Source organism: Ptiloglossa arizonensis, chromosome 1, assembly GCF_051014685.1.
Source record: "Ptiloglossa arizonensis isolate GNS036 chromosome 1, iyPtiAriz1_principal, whole genome shotgun sequence".
NCBI lineage: Eukaryota > Metazoa > Arthropoda > Insecta > Hymenoptera > Colletidae > Ptiloglossa > Ptiloglossa arizonensis.
In genome coordinates, this window is record NC_135048.1 from 24,300,246 (window position 1) to 24,322,928 (window position 22,683).

Below are 22,683 nucleotides of genomic sequence, written 5' to 3' on the forward strand. Positions count from 1 at the left end.
TATAATAAAAAATGAAATATTAAAAATCGAACTTTTTGATCAACAATAAAACACTACTCGAAGACTATTTACAATATTTGTAACTTTCTCGTAGAATACAAGAAAAAAAAATTATTGTTACACATTCGTCAAAGATATTCTTCTATCAAGAGACTCTCAATAAAACATACGCAAGATAAACTACATATTGGACATGTGTGTCTAATAAAAAATGAAATATTAAAAATCAAACCTTTTGATCAACAATAAAACACTACTCGAAGACTATTTACAATATTTGTAACTTTCTCGTAAAATACAAGAAAAAAAATTATTGTTACACATTCGTGTAAAATTCTTTCAAAGATATTCTTCTATCAAGAGACTCTCAATAATACATATGTAAGATAATCCACATATTGGACATGTGTGTACAATAAAAAATGAAATATTAAAAATCAAACCTTCTGATCAACAATAAAACACTACTCGAAAACTATTTACAATATTTGTAACTGTCTCGTAGAATACAAGAAAAAAAATTATTATTACACATTCGTCAAAGATATTCTTCTACCAAGAGACTCTCAATAATACATACACAAGACAATTCACATATTGGCCATGTGCGTATAATAAAAAATGAAATATTAAAAATCAAACCTTTTGATCAACAATAAAACTCGAAAACTATTTACAATATTTCTAACTGTCTCGTAGAATACAAGAAAAAAAATTATTATTACACATTCGTGTAAGATTCCTCGTAAAATATAACATACGTTCTCACCTAGAATTAAAATATAAAATCGCGCAAGAGAATATCAATGAAACATTCTTTCGTAGAACCAACGAGTGAAAAGTTACACCGTTGTGTTCCATCGATTCCACCCCGGCGTAAATCCAGCCCGGAAAAAGTGATACTTCCAGTATCAACACGGTTTATGAAGACTTTCCCCATTCGTTTTGATAAATAGTACTTGGCCCGTACGTGTTTCGCAACATCCCGTACCCCGCCCGCGTTCCCCAGAACGCGACCATTTGTCCATCCGGGTGGTCGCCGTGTGACGCAGGCTGGGCTGCGCGTTGACGTAATCGCTCGTGTCGCGAAAATTGAAACTGTGTCAAATGAAACGCTATAAAAAATATCGTTCTCGGTTTACAGCCCCGCGCGCGTTTAACCGGCCGCCGCCGCCGCCGTGGGACACGCCGCGCGCCGCGTGCTCCGACCGGGCGGCCATTACGCGGCGGTGAAACACTCGCGGCTGAAATTGTAATGCGGCAATTAATTTAATGGAACGACACAGCGAGACGGCCTCGTCGCTCCCGCAACACCGTACCGCGACCCGGAGAAGGTGGTGCGCGCCAACGAAAATTCCTCGACCAAGTGTAACCAACTTCCGGTTCGTAATGCAGAACGCGCGGAAACCGTCGACGGAATAACCGACGAAGAGTTCACCTTTTCGATACGATTGACTTGATCGTGAATGTACTGCATTGCGTGGAGTGTTTAGGTACACTTGTGGGCGTAGAAAAATATTCAATGTTGTTGAACAACAAATTTAACAAGTCTGACTGGGAAGATATGTTGGGTTGTTATGCAAGTCGTTTAGTTTTCCAAAATGGAGAATATGTAATTTAATATATATATGAATCACCCTTTGTATCCATAAATGAAAAAGATGTCGTGAGTAAATATTGACAAGTATAGTTTTTTTATTGTAAAAGCTTTAAAATATATTGGTTGTTCGGAAAGTGATTTCGTTTTCCAAAATGGAGAATGTATAATTTAATCAAATGTTTGTACACTTTACAAAAATTGTGTTTCATTTTCAACAAAAAAAACGGAATTAGTTACCGAACAACCCAATGGTTGATCGAATTATTAAGAACACTTTGAAACTATATGTTCGAAGGTTGGTTATGAATGGTGTCGAAAGTGTTCTTTGAAACGATATTATGGTTTTGAAAAATTGTATTGTAAAAATGTAAAAATCATTCCACAACTATTTAAAAGCTTTTACAATGGAAAAAAATATATATATAAATCACTCTTTGTATCCATATGCAGTAAATATTAATTGATCAAGTTACATCGATTTGGCATCACGAGCTAAAAGTATAAACTGTCGAAAAAATATGAAAAACATGCAGAGACGTGTTCGAGCAATTATGAATGAAAAAGATGTGTGTAAATATTGACAAGTATATTCTTTTTATCGTAAAAGCTTTAAAACATATTGTATTGTTTGAAAAGTGATTTCGTTTTTCAAAATGGAGAATGTATAATTTAATAAAATGTTTATACACTCTACAAAAATCGTGTTTCATTTTCACCAAAACAAAAAAAAAAACGAAATGACTTTCCAAATAACCCGATATTTAAAATATTAATATTCATATGTTCGAACAGTCGTTTGAATAAAATTGCGAATCGATGGAAAATTTTAACGAGAAACTATAGTTACCGAGTGTACGACGATAAATGATTATAGTAGAATACATCGAGAGCATGGTGGTGGGTGACTATAGTCACAGTTAGTATGGAAACGGTTAATCGTCGAAGGACGAATCGAGACGAGTCCGACCAGCCTTGTTAGGGAAGTATCGGAGAGATACTGAACTTGAAACCTAAACTACTCCCGGGACGAGGTGCACACGAGAGGGATACATTTGCAAGCAACCCTCTAGTCTGTGTCAATTTGTAAGGGTGAGTTCAACAGAGAGGTTGTTTTTTTTTTAATAATTCGAATTGGAGTGGTTTGGCCAAGTATTGAAAAGTATGGCACCCCTCTCTGCTGTGTGTAACAGAATAAATGCATTTGCAAGCAACCCTCTGGCCTGTGTCGATTCGTAAGGGTGACTTCAGCAAAGAGATCTCCTTTCTTTTTTTTTTTTTTTTTTTTTTTTTTAATAATTCCAATCGGAGTCACTTCCCCAAGAATCGAAAAGTATTGCTCGCGTTTCTGTCACTGGAAATACAGCAATACCTCGGTTATTGATCGAATTGTTCGCTCGGATTCACGATCAGGAGTTATCTCCACTTTCGTCTCATTGTATTTCATTCATCGTCCTCCTCGAGTGAAGTCAATTCGAGTTCGATCGTTTCGCGACAAAAAATTCTCTACCCGTGCTTCGCATGTTGATACATCGGCGGTACCGATTGTCGACCAGTATGCGAGACACTATTGTAAAAACGGTGATGAATGAATCGCATCGCTGTTTGAAATTGTCTTTCTGCAATTAATTCAGGAACACTCATCGAATCGAAAAATACTCTCCACGGTTTTGAACGTGACATTTATCGTGGCAAAGAACTGGTAATGTTACTTTTATGAAATATCGTAGTCGAAGGTGTTCTTCGTGAATTTTTAAAACTTTACGTATTGTGTATTTAGATCAGCTTCTTACTCCTGAGAATACTTTGTAATAAAAGTTTATTTTATTTATGTCGATCATTTCCCTTACAGAGCGTGCAGTGTTGCCATTGGTAGCACACGAAACAATCTTTATTGCTCGAGAAAAAAATCGTAATTGTTTATAGTTTCGATATTCCTGAACAAGTATTCTAAACAATAGAATCTGATACTTAAGAACTACGAGACTGCGACTAGCCATCCACGAGAATACTTCAATTGTGTCAAATTTGCAAATCACAATAATTGACCAAATTATGAAGAACTTCTTCAGGAAAAACAAGGATAGGTAAATTAAGGTTGCTTGAAAAGAGAAAGGGAAACGTGGAAAAGTAAATAAAACCGATTTCCTTCAATTTTAATAAATTTTTATTAAAACGCATTATCTTACAACCAACATGCGAAAAATGGGGGTCTGGAACATCAGAATAGGAACTGTTCTTCGGTGGGAAAACGTCACTGCTAAGGTCTCGAGTTTCCAGTTCCATTGTCCAGACGTTTCTTCTTCCTCAACTATGAACACGATTATTATCACAGTATCGTGCACCGTCGCGTATTATTTTCAAGAATTCTACATTAATTCCTCTCGTGCACTGCTTCTCGTGTGTACCAAATTTCACAAGGAAGACCGAACGATAATTATCCCCACGCTCCAACCATGAACAATAGTTCTCGACGTTCCAAAGGTTCCTTCAATCTCGTGAAAACACGCGAATAGATCGATATTGGTTTCTGAAATTCGTACAATAATTCCTCTGTAACTATTTAAAAAAACAGATCTAATAACTACCCCTACACTCCCACTATAAACAATAGTTCTCTAAACTTTCCAAAGGTACCTTCAATCTCGTAAAAGCGTGAGAATAGATCGATATTAGTTTCAGAAATTCGTACAATAATTCCTCTGTACCTATTTAAAAAAACAGATTTAATAACTACCCCTACACTCCAACCGTGAACAATAGTTCTCTAAACTTTCCAAAGGTACCTTCAATCTCGTAAAAGCGTGAGAATAGATCGATATTAGTTTCAGAAATTCGTACATTAATTCATGTGTACCTATTTAAAAAAAACAGATCTAACAACTAGATACATCGATATTAGTTTCAGAAATTCGTACATTAATTCCTCTGTACCTATGTAAAAAAAAACACAAATTTATCGGGTTGTTCGGAAAGTAATTTCTTTTGTTTTTTTGGTAAAAATGAAACACGATTTTTTCAGAGTCTACAAACATTCTATTAAATTACATATTCTCCATTTTGGAAAACGAAATAACATCCCAAACAACCCAATAATAACTACCCCTACGCTCCAACCATGAACGATAAGTCCCCACGTTCCGAAAGTATCTTCAGTCAGACGAGACCGGGCAACTACTCAACTACTCACAGCCAAAGAATGAGGATCATTTTCCCCGTAGGATCGAGCCACGAAGTACCCAAAAGTACCCAAAAGTACCCAAGAAAGTCTCTTAATCCTCCCGTTAAAAGACCGAGAAGACCGCGATGGCGCTCACCCAAGAATCTTCGAAACCAAGGCGCGTTGTTGCGTTTACCAATCGAGGAATAAAAATTCCAGGTAGGCGTCGAATTGGTTTCGAAGCAAGCGTGCAACTCGTGGCAATCGTGGCGATAAAAATCGACTTGGTACGTCGCGTTGCTCGAACGAAGATGCGCTTAACGGGAGAAACTGACGTAGTCGGGAAGTTAACGAGCGTACCAGACGGTACGTAATTCAGAGTACGTCCATGGTTAGGAGAATTCGAACGGAAAGTCCAATTTTCGGTCTCTCACGGTCTGGGGGTACACCCTTCTCGTTTCGCGATAAGAAGTTCAGCAATCGGGAGAGGATTACGACCCCGAGAAATGTCTTGCACCGGGACAGCTTATTTGTTGAACTCGAGAAACAACGCTCCTCAGCGTCGCTCGCGATAAGGCTCGCGAATTCATCATTTCCGGTTCGCTTCGCGCCAGAGGGTTCGAGAACGCATGACGCAGAGGGACAGGGGGACGGACGAATTGAAGATTTTCCAACAGTCATCCCCGCGATACCACGGATATGACTAATAAAGATCCAGAGGGTGGCACAGACGTTCGGTGAACAGAGCACGGCAATAATCGTTCGAACTTTCGGAACGGTCGTTATGGTTGTTCCGTTATCTCGCGATTGAGAAAGTTTCCGGTCGAGAGTTCCGGAATATCGCGTTGTTAGGGCTTTCGAACGCGATCGGTTGTTATCGTTGTTATCATCGGTTATTATCGAGACATTGTTCGGTGGATCTGGTGGAGATTGGGCGAATAAAATGTGGCTGGTCACTGTGGAAGGGTGAGAACATCCATTGTGCGGAATCGATGTTCTCGATTATCGATGAGAGACGATAGAATCTTCATTTTTATCGACGGTGGCGATTGAGAGACTCACTGTTGGGATCTGTAGTTTAGTTTAGATCGACCGGTTATTTGGTCACGAGAAATCAATACCTTTCGAGAACGAATAGAAAGTTAATAGGAATTATACGATGAGCATTCTCCAGTACTCGAGGGTACAGTTCTGGGTCCAATTAAGCGTGTGAGTAATTGGTGATTCGAAGTTCCCTGTAAAAGGGTTTGCAAAAGTAAATTGGCGTTTCATCCGGGCTTTGCTAGACTCCTTAGTCTGGCTGATCCAGCAAACATCATTTTAGATAATGAGCAACTCGCGTCTACTTACCTTTGCGTCGAGTGCACAAAATGGCCTTCTACCTAAGTACACGTAAGCCTGTAAGCACATCATAATCTGCTTATACGGAAATCCCGAGACATTGTTTCCGAATACGATGACGATGTATTACATTGTGGATTCAGTCGCGTCAGACCGGAGATTATCGCATCGTGTACAAATTGCGAAATATATTTCTACGAAAGGTACGTTTTCTTAATCTTCGGATCACCGTGAACCAGAGTACGAAACAAATGGAAAGTTAACAATTCCTACCCTCTTGATGTTTTAGAACGAGCGTTTGTGAATCAAATCAATGGTTTAGAATCAACCGTTCCCGATGCAACAGTTGCAAGTACATTACAGTTGCAGATCGAGTACTCGATCGTTCGATTAACTCGTATTTTTTGTTACTTCGCGAATAATTTTTCACCGAGGATTACTCGAAACAAGGTAGAAACTTGTTAAATAAATATTCTGCCTGGAAGCAGCACGAAGAAAGGTGGAAATATTTTTTCACGCGAGATTACTATTAACGATAAAACGTGTAACATAAACGTGTGACAACATTTGTTACAAAGAGGACTCTGTGTATCGTATCGACACACCTAATTATTCTCGCGTTGTATCGAGCTCTTTGATAATCAATTCGTCGCATTGTAATTGTTAAACGGTAATTACGCGTTCATTGAACAATCCTTTCAGAAAGCAGCTAAACATATACAACATCGCGTAGCTTCGAATATCAAACTGTTATTTTCCTCTGGCTAAAGGCGTAAAAGACACGGAAAAATAAATATAAAATTTAAAAATTATACCCTTCTAAACGGTAATTACGCGTTCATTGAACAATCCCTTTAGAATGCAACTAAACGTACACAACATCGCACAGCTTCGAATATCAAACTGTTATTTTCCCTTGGCTGTCTAAAGGCGTAAAAGACACGAAAAGGTAGCTATCAAATTTAAAAATTATACATTTCTCCATTATTACCGGTAAGGTTAAGAAACATCCAAAGACGAAAGATCCAAGGGAACAATATTCACCGAGAAACGTGAAACCGCGATTACGCCGGGAGGCAAACAACAAGATCCTCCTGGAACAAACAGTTATTGTCTCTCCCCCTAGAAACCGGGGTTGGCATCGCGGAGTCGTTCGCCCGTAACGTTTCCTAGTTAGGGCAATTCCGTACTTTTGCTCGTCACGATTAATTAGCTTAATTCTGGCTTCCTGTTGTGCGTGCCGGTGGGGGGCGAGCGGGCCGCACGCTCGTTGCGTGTCACGGCGGCATAACCGGGCGCATTCCCGGCGTCATAGTTGACGCGCGTATGTCGCCGTAAAAGCACTCGTGGCATCTGCCGCGGCGACGCCGAGGATGAGCGCCGCCGAGACGTCGATCTGCATTTCGGTGCTGTGCATCTACGTGCTCAGGGCAACACCGCCGCCCCGCGCCATCGGTCCTCCGGGTAAGAAGCTTACAACGACGAGGAAGCTGCTCGTGCTCTACCCCCTCTACCTCTCCCGCGCCCCTCGCCACGCCCCCCCCCCCACTCCTTGTTCCACGGTCCGCGATTCAACGAGCAACGATCGTAGATCTCTACGCCTGGTAACCGCTGCATGTCACGGTTTAAAGGGTAGCTTCGCGTTTCCGCTCCTCCCGCAAAGCCGCAGCAGCTCCCCGTTCTCCGTGTACGATTGCGAACTTCCGAGAAGTTCGGAACGATCGTTCTTGTTTTAGAAATTCTAACCTTTCGGTCGACTCGCTTTCGTTAAGAGCCCAACGATCCTTGGCAGAGAATAGAGAAGTTCGGGGCTGGGGTTTGGGTACGTCTTCGGGAGCTCGATAAATTTCAGGGAAATGCGATCGGAACTTTGTTAGTTTTTTGCGTACATTTTTAATCGTCGTTGGTAGTTTATCAAGTACATCGAATTCGTTAAAAGCAATTATCTTTGGTAGAGAATAAAGAGTTCGAGGATAAAGTTTGGGTAGATCTTGGGGAGCTCGATAAATTTTAGGGAAATGCGATCAGAATTTTGTTGCATACATTTTCAATTACCATTGGTAATTTACTGAATGAATCGATTCGTTAAGAGCAACGATCTTTCATAGAGAATAGAGAAGTTCGGGTAAATCTTTGGGAGCTCGATAAATTTTAGGAAAATGCGATCGGAACTTCGTTAGTTTGTTGCATACATTTTTAATTGTCGTTGGTAGTTTATTGAGCGTATCGAATTCGTTAAGAGCAACGATCTTTCGTAGAGAATAGAGTAGTTCCGGGGTGAAGTTTGGGTAAATCTTTGAGAGCTCGATAAATTTTAGGGAAAGGCGATTAAAATACTTCCTTTTACTTCGTTAGTTTGTTGCATACATTTTTAATTGTCGTTGGTAGTTTATCAAGTATATTGAATTCGTTAAAAGCAACTATCTTTGGTAGAGAATAGAAAGTTCCAGGATAAAGTTTGGATAGATCTTTGGAGCTCAATAAATTTTAGGGAAATGCGATCAGAACTTAGTTAGTTTGTTGCATACATTTTTAATTGTCGTTGGTAGTTTATCAAGTATATCGAGTTCGTTAAGAGCAACGATCTTTGATAGAGAATAGAGAAATTCGAGAATGGAGTTTAGATAAATCTTTGGGAGCTCGATAGATTTTAGGAAAATGCGATTAGAATACTTTTTATTTCGTTAGTTTGTTGTATACACTTTGAATTGCTATTGGTAATTTATCGAGTGTATGGAATTCGTTAAGAGCAACGATCTGTGATAGGCAATAGAGAAATTCGGGAGTGAAGTTTAGATAAATCTTTGGAAGCCCGATAAATTTTAGGAAAATGCAATTGGAATACTTCGTTCTACTTCGTTAGTTTGTTGTATACATTTTTAATTGCCATTGGTAGTTTCTTGAGCGTATCGAATTCGTTAAGAGCAACGATCATTCATAGTGAATAAAGAAGTTCGATGGTAAAGTTTAGATAAATTTTAGGGGAATGCGATCAGAACACTTCTTTTAATTTCTTCAGAAATATTTTAATACTACGACTCTTTGGTACGAATAATACCAAAAAAAAAAAAAAAATAGTTACGATAAAAAAAAGAGAGAGTACTTGTGTTAATCGTATTAGAAAAATGTAAAAGAATACACAATAGTATTCGATGCGTGGTATAAGTTTCTTTCACGAACCCAGTTTTTGGTAGTTTTATTTCCAAGAAAAATGAATGCCCGAAGAGGACCAAGACCATACGGTCGGAACGTTTGAACTAATAAACGCACCGTGTGCTGTGGCTCTATTTGGACAAAGGAAAATAAAGAACATTCATCTTGGCTCGGTGCGCACAAAGTGTTTGATTTCATAAATCTAAGAAACGTTCCGTTTCTGTTACCACAATGACGTTTCGCTCTATATTTACTAATGGACAATCAAAAGTTTGTCTCGCGAACCCTTGATAATCGGGACAATAATAAAATCGCATAAAAGAAAAATAATAGTACAGTACAAAAGAAAAATACATACGTAGATTGCGAGGCTCGACTGCTCTGTTAATAAATCTGTCTTACTATTAATAAGTTTTTATCTACCAGTAATCCAATCTTTCTTCACTGCGGTATACTCTTCCCAGGAATTATGCAAGAGTTTCTTTATATCTCTGTGAAAGCTTGAAGGGATCGAGTGAGTGTTTTCATTCGTAAATAGCTGCATCAGGCTGGCCGCAGTCATCTTTGAGAATCGCTCTGCCACCTTTAATCCTTTGCACTCGTAGCTCTCACGAGATCGTCAACGAGCCAACTCGTAGCCACTTCAACGCGCACTGGTGTAAATTGAACAGGTGTGAACTTAAAGGGGCTGTGTATCTCGGAATCTACGTTTACTAATTTCGTCCGTAAGGATATGTACCAATTGCTCATCTTTGTAGGTTCAGTTGAATCTACCCAGTACCCAGAGGTTAGACAAATCGACAAATTTCGTTCCATATATATTTAAACACATTGACTACCGTATCATTCGTACATGTCTTACCTTTCGATTATTAGGGTGACATTTTTCAACACGTGACATACTTTTCAATTTTATTTTTCTACATACAAGAAAATTCTTAATTCTTAATTCTTAAAATTATAAAAAGATGGCATTTAAATTTATAGCGAGTATTACTCGTTCAGAGACTATCTCAGACTCATATTAGATTTAGGTACATCCTTTTTACACCTGAGAAATGATCTCTAAACGAAGAGAACCTACTCGTAACTCCAGATGCAATCTCTTCACTCGCGTACTGTACATTGTACGCGCAGAATAGCGTGTAACGTAAAGTACACGCTCTAAAATCGTTTTTCTAACCCTCGTGTCTCCTCGTGTCGTCCTTACTTTCACAGATAGAACTCTTCAGCTCGAAACTGTCACAGGGTTCATCCTCGAGTGTACATTGTCGTCCTTTAGAAAACTGTTGCAACGTTTCGCGAACGTTAACATCGTCAGCACCACGAGAAACGTAACCGGATCATTATCGAGCGAGAGCATAAAATTGCTCGTCTCCAGGAGTCCCTGAGACGTGTTTTATCTGATAAATGGCACTTTTAGTTTCTGCAGACTCACCGGGTACGCGATAGCCGAATGATTTCTGGTGTTTTGACACTTTGCTCTCCGCGTAGCGAGACGTTAATGGCTCGTTGAGAATTTATAGGCGTCGTCCTCCATCGTAACGAGCACCCGAATCGTAAACTGATTCCGCGCTGAGAAACTGTCACGAGCGGGCCAGCGTTCATTTTAAAGTAAATGAACCGTGTCGCGAACGCGCTGGCGACGAATTTTGATCGGATTCGGTCTTATCGGATCTACGAATTAACTCTGGACACGGATCGTTTCCTTATCGGTGGTGCTCGATCTGTGAAACTTCGTGCGTGTTCGTTGTATTGTTTCGACGCCTAACTGGAGCTGAAATCACGATGCGTGCACTATGATCTCTTGGAATCGGTTCGCGAATCGGAAACGATTTCCTCGCGCGATTATTCAACGATTATGCAGACTCGAGCGTTTCGTTCTTTGTTACGGAACGCTTCGAAGTAAATTATTGAGCTGTTCGGAAAGTCATTTAGTTTTTTTTAAATTTTCTTAAATTATATATTCTCCATTTTGGAGAACGAAAGTCCATTTAGTTTTCTTTAAATTTTCTTAAATTATATATTCTCCATTTTGGAGAACGAAAGTCCATTTAGTTTTCTTTAAATTTTCTTAAATTATATATTCTCCATTTTGGAGGACGAAAGTCGTTTAGTTTTCTTTAAATTTTCTTAAATTAGATATTCTCCATTTTGGAGAACGAAAGTCGTTTAGTTTTCTTTAAATTTTCTTAAATTATATATTCTCCATTTTGGAGAACGAAATGACTTTCCGAACAACCTAATACAATTACACATATATTTCACGCGTTGAATATTTCCCGAACAACCAATATTTTCTAATCTTTCGTCAGATTTTACGCCACAAGTGACGTCTGAAATTTTGACTTTTCTCTTAGTGTTACTCATTCTACTTGTTATTAACTATCGCGTAAGTTTTGTTTCTCTCATTTTGTCCGATTAAAAATTTCTTCCCTCTTCTTTATACGCACGGTTACTATAAAAACCAAATCGCTAGGAATTTCAGAGCACCAGTTCTACACTTCTTTCACGTCCGATTGCATCATTTCCCAGATACGAGAAATTCTCGTTTTATCGCGAGCAGTGTTTATTTTTATCTTTGCACTTCGGTTTAAACACAAAGTATATCGGTCTTAAAAATGTGATTGAAGGGTAAACAGCGATTACTGGCTTCGTGGCCGCTTCGTGGTAATACGATGTTTATGTCTTAATGATACCTTGCGATAACTCATCCTGTATCGCGTCATTAAACGAGTTCGGTGATAAAGAGATCAGGATGCGGTTTCTTGGAATTGTTTTGTAACCGGCACCTAATACACCGGTATCTTCTCGAGCAAAATTGAGATACAGTGTTCGGATATAATACTGGCTTCATTCGAAGCACTGCATCTGCGGCAAAAAAATTAAATCTCATCGGGTTTTTTTTCCAATCTCTCTACGTTCTATCGAAACATCTCGGGTCCTTTTCGACCCGTCCTCGCCATCAATAATCAAAGCTACAAATACAACTGGACGCTCCTGTATTTTCCCAAGTCCTCTCAATGCACCCAGTACTTTAAACATACCTTGAAACTAAACTTAACAAACTCGAACTCTCTACGATTACTTTCAAAAATAAAAAAAAAAGTACAAAGCAGATTCGAAATCTCACAACAGACTCGAACTCTCTACGAGTACTTTCAAAAATAAAAAAAAAGTACAAAGCAGATTCGAAATCTCACAGACTCGAACTCTCTGCGAGTACTTTTAAAAATAAAAAAAAAAAAAAAAGATTACAAAGCAGATTCGAAACCTGGCAGATTTACCAGAGATTCTCCATTCCGTAAAGATTCATCCGGCAAATCGCCTTCGTCATCCTTGGCGCCCATTATTGTACTTCTGGATTTTCTACACTGTAAACACACAATCTTCCCATTTTTAACGAAACGTGTATTATATACGTCCGTTGAGTGTATACAGTCTCGCGAAGAAACGCTTTAAGATTGAGATTCTGCTCGTATTGATATCCACGTATGCACACGCACGAAGTACACCGATCCCTCTCCACGTCTGTCGTCGACAATCTCTTTCTGAACCGAGCAGTTCTCGACCTCGAAACGCGCGTTAGCTCGTGACGCGTTAAATGTGCGCGCATCGAAATCACCCCGAGGGATAGAACGTCAGCGCTGATAATCGTCGTCCGGATATGGGACGTCGTTCGTGTAAGTTCAGATGTGCGTTTAAGGTGTTCGTGAAAAATCACGGGACACTGTTTCCCATGGAACGCTTGGAAGGTAATCGCTTACGTTATTACGGAATTACGTGCAATTACTCCACGCTCGATTAAAGTGACCGCGTCCCTGAATCGTTTCTCCTTTTCGCCCTTCGAGCACCTCCTCTTTAACCACCGATCCCCCCTCGACCTCTAACGATCCGTTTCGTGTCAATGTAACGATCGGTCACGTCTCACGGGGTATTCTTGCTTGCAGCTTACGCGAACGAAGCTTCCTTGGAGATCTTGCCCAGCGGTGAGATCCAGACCAAGTCAATCGGGCGCAGCACCATCCTGACGTGCAAGCCAAAGGTCGACGACACGAAGCTCATCAGCGACATGCAATGGCTCGATCCGCAGAATCATGTGATCGAGTCCCTCAAGTGAGTAGCGAGGATCGACGGCCACGGGTTGATCGTTTAACCGACTATGTGGTACTGTGCAGAGATCTTGAGTTGCCAACGAATCGGATTGATCGTACCCGCCTCGAATTACACGAATTTTCGTTATTGGCCGAGACAATCGCGTATACGATCAACACGACCAAGTCGCGAACCAAAGGCGTGGAAAAAGAGTAAATTGAAGCGATGAGCACGCATTGGCGTAGATACTAGCTAGGAATGTTAACTTTGGAATAGAAAAATCTCTTTAGCTTTCGTAGTATTGTTCTAGGTACTACGATGCTTTTTAGGTAGCAATCGATTGTGAATAATTGTAAAGTAGTAGTAAGTATCGTTGGTTCACGCCAAGTCGCGAACCAGAGGCGTGGAAAAAGTGTAAATTGAAGCGATGAGCACGCATTGGCGTAGATACTAGCTATGTTAACTCACTTTGGAATGGAAAAATCTCTTTAGCTTTCGTAGTATTGTTCTAGGTACTACGATGCTTTTTAGGTAGCAATCGATTGTGAATAATTGTAAAGTAGTAGTAGTATCGTTGGTTTACGCCAAGTCGCGAACTAGAGGCGTGGAAAAAAAGTAAATTGAAGCGAGGAGCACGCATTGGCGTAGATACTAACTCGGAATGTTAACTCACTTTAGAATAGAAAAATCTTTCCAGGTAGCTATCAATTGTGAATAATTGTAAAGTAGTAGTAACGAGTATTGGAATTCAGTAAAATTTTCTCAATGCATTTTATATACTTCTTTTTAATAACTTGTTACACTTGCGATTAATAATCCTACTTCACGATTCCGTGGACCTATGGAAAGAAGATTTGTTAATATTTCGAGTGTTGGAGATATCCAAATTTTTATCACTTTTTAACATTCTTTTTCAAAATCTAGTCTGTACGTTTTTCGTCGTATAATACAGTTTATTATATTCTTCAGATTAATGTCAAAGGTATCTTTAATTTTGTGAACAAACGCGAGGAGTTTCGTTACGCAATAAAGATTCTACTCCTATGCGATGCTACGCTTGATACCTAGATACGAGGATCTCTGGTGGGAGAGTGGGCGGAGTCAGGGCCCAGCCCACACGCCCCCTCTATAGGTCAGTTTGCGGAGACTTGGCAACTTACGATCTCTGCACAGTACGTTTCCTGATACGTTCGCTCGGACCACCCTTTGCACGGTGTACTCTCGTTTGGCGAAGTTTAATTCGATCGATTCTCGAGCCCGTCTTTTTGCGACGAAGCACCCGAGGGTTTTTGCTTCGATGGGAACGCGATTAGAATCGGGATATCCGAGAACCGTAAAGGGTAATTTTACTTTTCGAAGTAGGGGAATGGATCGAGACTCTTATTTTCCACTGTTCTACCTCTATAACGTATATTTAACAATTATAATTCATTTCTCGACCAATTTCCACTTACTACGAGTCGAATCGTTTTGTTCAATTTTATTCGCAATTTTCGAGAAAAAATAATCAAACATTCAAGGGGTATCGAGTTTGTTAGTAACGCGCTGAGAATACGATTTTTAAACAAATTTTTAAACAAATTTTTAAACAGTCTACTACGACGATAATTAAATTCCAGTTTTTGTTTTTTTACATGATTCATCGCCACGTTGTAATCCGCATTGCGGTATATTAACAATTCAAACGTTTGTCAAGAGTGTCGTGAATTATGTGGACAAATGGTGTCTCGCGGGGGTAAACAATGGGACCGATATGAAAAGCCCACCGGGTAGCATTAATTTATTTTAATCTAAACCGGCCGGGACCGTTGCTGTTAATATTTTTGATATTTCGAACCCGGTGCGGTGGAATTCTTTTTTTTTCTTTCTTTTTTTTAAATAAACGCGCGCGATACTGCCTGTACCGTGGTGTGTATAACTAACGCCATTTTAATTTTCCTTCGTCGGAGTTAACGTTGAAATACTGCCGCGCAACGAAAATATTACGACTCCCTCCATAAGCAGTTCGACCGACCGCTGCAACAAAAAAATGCTCGTTGATTTATCGAATCCTTCAGATTTGCAGAAACACACACGGTACAGTCGAAAGTCATAATTCAAGCGATCGCTGCCAGCAGGGAAAACGGCACCGGAAAAATATCGCGGCAACGCAAACAAACGTTTGCCAAACCAGACGAGAATATATGTGCAAGGGATGTTCACGCTTTTGGGCTTATTTTTTTTTTTTTTTTTTTTTTAAACAATAACAGAGCCGCTTTTAGCCGATAATTGAAAGGAGAGACGCATTGGGCGTTGCGAGGTGTAACGAGCAAACCGTGCCAGTACACTTCACCGATACGAGCGACAGACAAGTGTTGTACAAACGTGGATGCGAATAAATAAACGTCCCGGTAAATCTTGCACAATTTGATTGCCTCGAAATTGTCAAACTCTCGCGCAATCAAAGTCCACTTGAAAAATAAATAATTTACACCTTCTAGAGCTCTTTGGACGGTCGAGTACACTGAACCCTCGTATAACACGGTACTTTGAGAGTACGGTGAAAAATTGATTGCGATTCCGTAACACGATGGTTCGTGTAACACGGTTTTCGTATAGATTTGATAGCTTTCGTGTGTTTAACACAATCCTTGTATAGCACTAATGTTTCCATCGCACTGTTCAGGATAAACAGAAAGAATCAACCCTTTGCACTCGAAAGTATTTTTCCTGCCAGATATTATTATTCTGATAATAATCTAATTTAATTATATAATATGAATAATATCTCGATCGATAGTCTTCTCTCGAGTCAGAAAAGTTAACCGTGTTGTAAAAGGGGCGAGTGTACTCGACCAGAAAATTCCAGTTACACAACGATCCACGAGATCTTTCGTAAAAATTCTTTTCAAATCTTTTGTTCAACACCTGTCCCTGTTTCCGTATTGGGCACAATTCGGTCGTTAAAACCTCGGCCCAGTCTGCGTTTCACGTAGAAACGAGCGTTTCTCTTGTACTACACACGAAGTAGGACACGACCAACACCCAGCACTAATGTAACAAATTTCTGTCACTTGTTTTGCACACAGACTCGCCGTCTTACCGATCGAAAGGCGAGTATACAAAACTCAGTTCAAGACTTTACACGCAACCGTAGTGTCGTCGTTCAAGTCCTCTCTATTTTTGCGATGGTCCCCTTAGTTACTTTAGTTTCCATCCAACTTAGAAGATTGTTTTTCTTCACCCCCGGCTCCCTCATCTTGTACCAACGGCACACCATCACCGCCACCATCGCCAACGTCAACCAACCGCCCCCACCCCTGTCCCCCCCGCCCCATCTACGGCTGATTTACGTCTACTACAGCCTGTACAGGAGCTCTTAATTGCTGCAGGCCCGCGCCCAATTGTTCTGCGAACTAAGCGTTGCTCATTAAGCTGTTCGAGAAAGTTTTCCGCCTTCCAACGGGTAAACTGACTTCCCGTTGTATTTGAACGTTAAACGCCGCCGTGTGTACCTTGGCGTTCAAGCAAGAAAACCTTGGGGGGATGATGCCTCGGCTAAAATAGACATTAAAGGATGCTCGGACGCGTTATGAAAGTGCCGTTCAATGACGCAACGGACCTGCTGCCCGGGAGCAATTAAGTGGCTCCATTATCGCATAGATATTTTCGTATCCTCGCAAGGGTACCGCGCGAAGCGTTGCGCGTTGCTTCGAACGGATCTTCTGGATGGCCAGAACGAAACGAAGAACAACAATTCGATCCGTTGTGCGGACACACCACGATCGACGAACCTTGAATTCGAAAGACGCGGTGCAAAAGTTGGAAAGATTACTATGAAGGTAATTATGGAGGTAACTGTTCCAGGGTCCTCTCGTAGCTTCGTTTAAAATTTAAATTTTATTTAAGATATAGTGACAGTTCGTATTTCGATCGAATATCAAGTTTTCAGTTGCTCTTGGAGTTAACAGCTTTAGAAGTACAGATAGTCTTCATGGTGTTAAAGTACTGCAATTATTGAAATACTTACTGAGCAGAATTTTGAGGTGTAAGGAAGACATATATTTTTGATGAACAGGTTTTGATAAACATTTTTTAACAATCTTTATAGAAAGATTTTACAGAGAATGTTGAAAGTTTTGATAGTCTTTCTTTTTGGAAGTTGATTGAATCAGCGCGTTTTCAAGTGCATCCTGCATTTGAATGTATTCAAGGTGTTTCGTGACAATCGGGACAACGTGACTTTGATAAAGCGTTGCGTGATAATAAATATAGAGAAGATTGCGTACGAGGGTTTGTTTCGTGTAACTTTGTTTTCTAGTTACTCGCGTGAAATAGTAATTGGTCAGGCGATCTAGCAGAGGACACTGTTGAACATTTACCGTAAACAACCAAATGGTATTGCACAACATTAATTCCGAACGAGTACTACCGAAACGTTAAACACAATTGCAACTCGTAAACAGGGTTATATAAATATCTGTTTGTTTCTTTTTGTGTACTAAATTCACCGTTGAGGTTACTTAATTATTAACCTCTTCTGAAATACACCTGGGTGTACCTTTATTAAATTGCTTGAAAGTAGCTATTAAAATTACAAATAAATATTCGCAATTGACTCTTTCGAACCTGACGGTAACATACGTGAATTTAATATTCTAAAGTCAATTATTTCGATATGTATAATATTCGTATATTTCCAAAATGATGTGATGCAATCTCGCGCGAAATATTTAAAAAAATCGACAATAACAACTAATCGACAATATCGAAAATAACATTGATGATGTCTCGGGACGATATTAGCTCGATTTTTCATGTATTCAAAAAAACAGATCCTTTCTGAAGAGATTAAAGTTACTGTATTCAGTTCGTTCACGCGTCTGGGACTACAGCGCGCATGCAGGCACGCGCAGCGTAGAAAGACCGGCGTAGTGGGGGTAGTCAAACGTTAAGGTGGGGATGGACCGCTCGTCGACCCCGGCGGCCGATTTATTCCGCCTAGACCCCAACCGTCGTACGTAATATCAACACGAATCGAATCACCGACTCGCCTAACACGATTTTTCTTCAAAAATACATCGTGAACTGTGAACCGTCTACACGAAGGATCGAATACAGAGCGCACCGGTCAATTTTCAATTTGTCCGTGAAAATTCGTTCGAACGAGTGCGTAAAGCGTCACGCGCGACCCCCTCTTTAGTTAGACAACCATCATCATCATCATCATCATCATCACCATTATCATCATCATTATCATCATCATTATCCACAGAGAGTGTGGAGCCTTCTCCGATCCCCGGTGTTAGTCCACGCGATGACGAAACCCCCTTCGTTAATAAATAATGTATCGCGAGCGCGTCCGTCTTGCAAATATTTAACCGCGCGATCAAACAATCTAACGAGCGTTAACCTCGGTAACTGATTCGTCGGGATCGCGTGTTTGCCCGATTACGCGGGGGCCCCGCGAGCGATTTGCATAATTATGTTCGCTCGTCGCGAGGTGTAATGGCCGATAAATTCAACGGTGAACGCGTGTACCGGCCAAGAGGGGACCGTTTCATTAATTATACTTAGAGACTGCTCTGACGAAGAACGAAGACGAAAGGGTGAATTGCATAATCGCCGGACTAACACTGTTATCGTCGCGCAGCATCGTCTCACCGCACGTTCGTTTCCAAAACCGCTTCGCGTGTTCACTTGTTCGTTCTATGCGTCGCGATTGTTCTCACGAGAGAACAACGAAAAAATAATCATTTACGATCGAACGGCTGATCGTGATCGGCCGATACTACTTGCGGTCGAAGATCAACACTGGTGCGTGGCTCGGGTCTTTCTCGACCCGTCGCGTCAACGCAATCTATCGTTTTTTTTTTTTTTTTTTTTTTGTAATTGAAGGTATCATATGATAATAAGCATGATTAAATGATCCTACGTTCCTACGACCGTGATCGGCCGATACTACTTGCGGTCGAAGATCAACCCTGGTGCGTGGCTCGGGTCTTTCTGGACCCGTTGCGTTAACGCAATCTATCGTTTTTTTTTTGTAATTGAAGGTGTCACGTGATAATAAGCATGATTAAATGATCCTACGTTCCTTTTATCGAGTGTCTCGAATGGAACATCTTGGAAAAAAGCACCGAGTGTGCATATTGCACGTGGACGATCGTTAGTGTTTAGGTTCGAGACTGGAAGAGTTACTTTTGCAATGATTTCTGGAAGAAAGTGTTCTTCTGAGTACGATATTTACAATTTGAAGAAAAAATTCTCTTTTAAGATCGTTGCGAAATACCTGAAAAGTTGCTTTTACGTTTGAAGGAAAAATTTGTTTCCTTCAAGATACGAATATCTCGCTTCCGGAGAGAAGTCGTTTCTACCAAAAATCCTAGAGGGGACAACTTTTTAGTCGTAAAAGTTAAACGCTGACGAGCGTCCGCGCGTCTTGTGTACACTTTTGGCGCCTCGTTCAACCGAGAGGTTCCAGCGGAGAGGACCATCGCACCGAAAGGGTCAAGTCCTCTCGTATTATAAAGTTAAAGACAAGACTTCCATGAATTCGAGACTTTTTCACTCCGAGACCTCGAGTGTACAGTCCAACGAAGAACCCTCGACGATTTGTCGTTGCTGTTTACTACTACAAACCAAAAGAAAAAAAAAAGAAAAAAAAAGAAAAAAAAAGACTTTGGTAACGGGGTATAATTGAACAAAAACGTAAATACATAAATAAAAACACAAGGTACGTAGAAAGAAAAAAGAGTATCTCATGTCGCACCGATCGACGTTACGACATTCCTCTCTCGGAACCCTGTCCGATTAAAATCCAATTTCGATTCAAGCGAAATATCTACATAATTATCGTCCGCGTACCGTGCTCGTAAAACGCGCGCGAAGTCATTCAAAATATATACGGTCGAAGTTTGAAGAGGCTATCGGGCCGCTGGTTCCTGAGATACAGAAAATTATGCAAATTCGTTCGAACGTGGTAACGACAGATCGTACCGTTAAATTTAATAGGCTTAACTTCCGCGAACTCCCGCTGCTACCCATCGTGGAACAGAAAGGGTACCCGGAACGACACACGAGCCACCGAAACCGTTGTCTACGACCCACGAGTACGTTCGATCGCGCCAACCGAATCGTTTCTCAAACGATTGATCAAATCGTGCGATCAAACCGTTGGAAACACCCCACCACCACCATCTCTCGGTGTCTTTTCTTTTTCTCTCGATCGAATCACCGATCACCGTTGCATTTCCTGGCCCGAAACGGTTCATTGAACCCGTGGTATCGCTGCTGACGTGACCGTTTCGAATTCACATCGTTCGCGAAACGATTCATTACGGGGACGCGTGAATTCACCATCCACCTGGACCTTATCTCCGTCTCGTACACTGTCATGCAACGTTGTTAAATTGTGTGAATTCGTGTGAATGTACCACCCCACCCCTTTGTATACACATCGTTCGTAAACCACCACCACCACCACCCCCTTAACCATCGCCATCGTTACCAACACACCACGCGGAGAATCGTTGGATCAATGGCGGTCGTATCACGATCCACGTGGTTCTTGGCTCGATACGGCTCTTACATCGAATTAAGGTCGATCGATTCGCGTTGCGCGCGACAATCTCGCGCTATCGATCCCAATTCGATGCGGCACCCTGTTCGGTCACCACTCACACCCCCCACCCCCATTTCGTAACGATATTTCACCGATATCGGCCCGATGTTTCGCGTTTAGAATTCGAATCGAACGATTTACGAGTTCCCCTCCGTGAATCGGTATTGTCGACCGAGAATAGTCCAAGGAGAAATTTTCAATGGTTTCAGACGATCGAAATTTGTCGATCTTTCGAATCGTTTCGAATTAATCTGAGAAGGATGGGTCGTTTTAACCTTGAGAGCTCGCGTTCGATCGCGTCTGGGGTAGGTTTTTTTTTATTGTTGTAATTGATAAGAAAGGTTCTACGAAGAGAATTGTAAGTTAGTTTTAGGGTTGGAGGTATTTAATTTGAAAATATGAGCTTCTTGGAAGCGCGAGCTCCGGGGGCATTGGTGTACGAACGTTTCGGAGCTCAATTTGGAGCTGTTGGTGTGCACGAGTTGATTGTTAGTGTCTGGAATAAATAAATTTTACGGAAATGCAAACGTGAGTAAGGATGCAGAGTGAACTCTGTAGTGTGACTATCGCAATCTATCGTTCTTTTTTTTTTTTTTTGTAATTGAAGTAGCTGGAATAAATAAATTTTACGGAAATGCAAACGTGAGCAAGGATGCAGAGTGTGACTATAATTTTTCTAGATTCATTCGGTAATCTATGAAAGAAATATTGCGTTGTTCGGAAAGTCATTTCGTTCTCCAAAATGGAGAATGTATAATTTACTCACTTACACAATCTAAAAAATTCGTGTTTTATTTTCACCAAAAAAAAAATTAAATGACTTTTCGAACAACCCAATATTTCGGTGTGTGTACAAAGATAAAGGTACCTAAATTTATAGTGAATTAAAAAGTTATAAAACATCGAAAGTTTGTCCATTAATTGTTGACTCTTGTGCACCGAAGAGAACCTAAATTAAAAGACGACCTACCCTCGTTCAGATTATATTTGTCACGATACGATTTTTAACTACGACATACACACTTGCACTTTTAATCGTCCTTTCAGCCTCGTGGTAATTCGAATCCTTTTAACATTACGTAGAAAGTTGTACCAATCGTGTCTCAAGCTGTACATATATCCGAAAACACGCAGTAATTGCGAAACACTGGACCGATGCTTGCACATTACCCATCACCCGAACATTATTCAACTTATCGTCATAGTAAACAATAGTAGATACCGCACGTCGAAAATCGATGTTTGAAAAATCTTTTTTTTTTAATTATTCCCTGTAGCACGTTCCCGGGCCACTCGAAGCCACCGATGTACACCGAATTGCACCAGGACAACAGTCTGTCTCTGTTCTTCAACTCTCTGCAAGAGGAGCAAGCTGGGAAGTACACGTGCAAAGCCACTTACGCGAATTCGGTTTACCTGAACAAGTCCGTGACGATCGATACCATAGGTGAGCAGAAGCTAAGATTACGGTAGAAATTTATCAATTTTATCTATACTCTGACAAAATTTATACTTTACATTACCTACACATTTTCGAATCTCCGAAGCTTCCAAAGAATTAAATTTTCCATCCATGTTTATCGTACCCCCTCGTCCAAATGCGAATACTTGACTTGAATTCAATCTTTGTATTATTAATTTTTATAGTTAAAAATAAATTTAAAAATTAAATTGATCGATATCAAAAAATAGAAAGTTCACAGAATGTTTTAAATTTTTTCAAAACGATCGAAC

The 22,683-nt window shown here is 40.4% G+C and overlaps 1 protein-coding gene and 1 long non-coding RNA gene across 8 annotated transcripts in view; one reads left to right on the forward strand and one right to left on the reverse strand.

The window, feature by feature from the left end:
* The window catches only part of Fas2 (neural cell adhesion molecule fasciclin 2), a 233,999-nt gene that overhangs the window by 180,991 nt on the left and 30,325 nt on the right, over positions 1 to 22,683 (forward strand). For 4 of the 6 annotated variants that reach the window (XR_012992319.1, XM_076313143.1, XM_076313177.1 and 1 more), the window contains exons 1-4: positions 7,451 to 7,562; positions 13,202 to 13,367; positions 16,415 to 16,438; positions 22,227 to 22,396. Coding sequence is in view for 5 of the 6 variants with exons in the window: in XM_076313143.1 (XP_076169258.1) it covers positions 7,472 to 7,562; positions 13,202 to 13,367; positions 16,415 to 16,438; positions 22,227 to 22,396 (451 nt within the window). In the remaining variant the exon portion in view is untranslated. Of the gene's footprint in view, positions 1 to 7,450; positions 7,563 to 13,201; positions 13,368 to 16,414; positions 16,439 to 22,226; positions 22,397 to 22,683 lie in introns of those variants that run through there. The other 2 variants (XM_076313167.1, XM_076313157.1) reach the window with 2 other exon arrangements.
* The window catches only part of LOC143147700 (uncharacterized), a 46,406-nt gene continuing 27,510 nt past the window's right edge, over positions 3,788 to 22,683 (reverse strand). The window contains exon 2 of one of the 2 annotated variants that reach the window (XR_012992326.1): positions 3,788 to 4,127. This is a non-coding gene — a long non-coding RNA (uncharacterized LOC143147700). Of the gene's footprint in view, positions 4,128 to 15,053; positions 15,363 to 22,683 lie in introns of those variants that run through there. The other variant, XR_012992327.1, reaches the window with a different exon arrangement.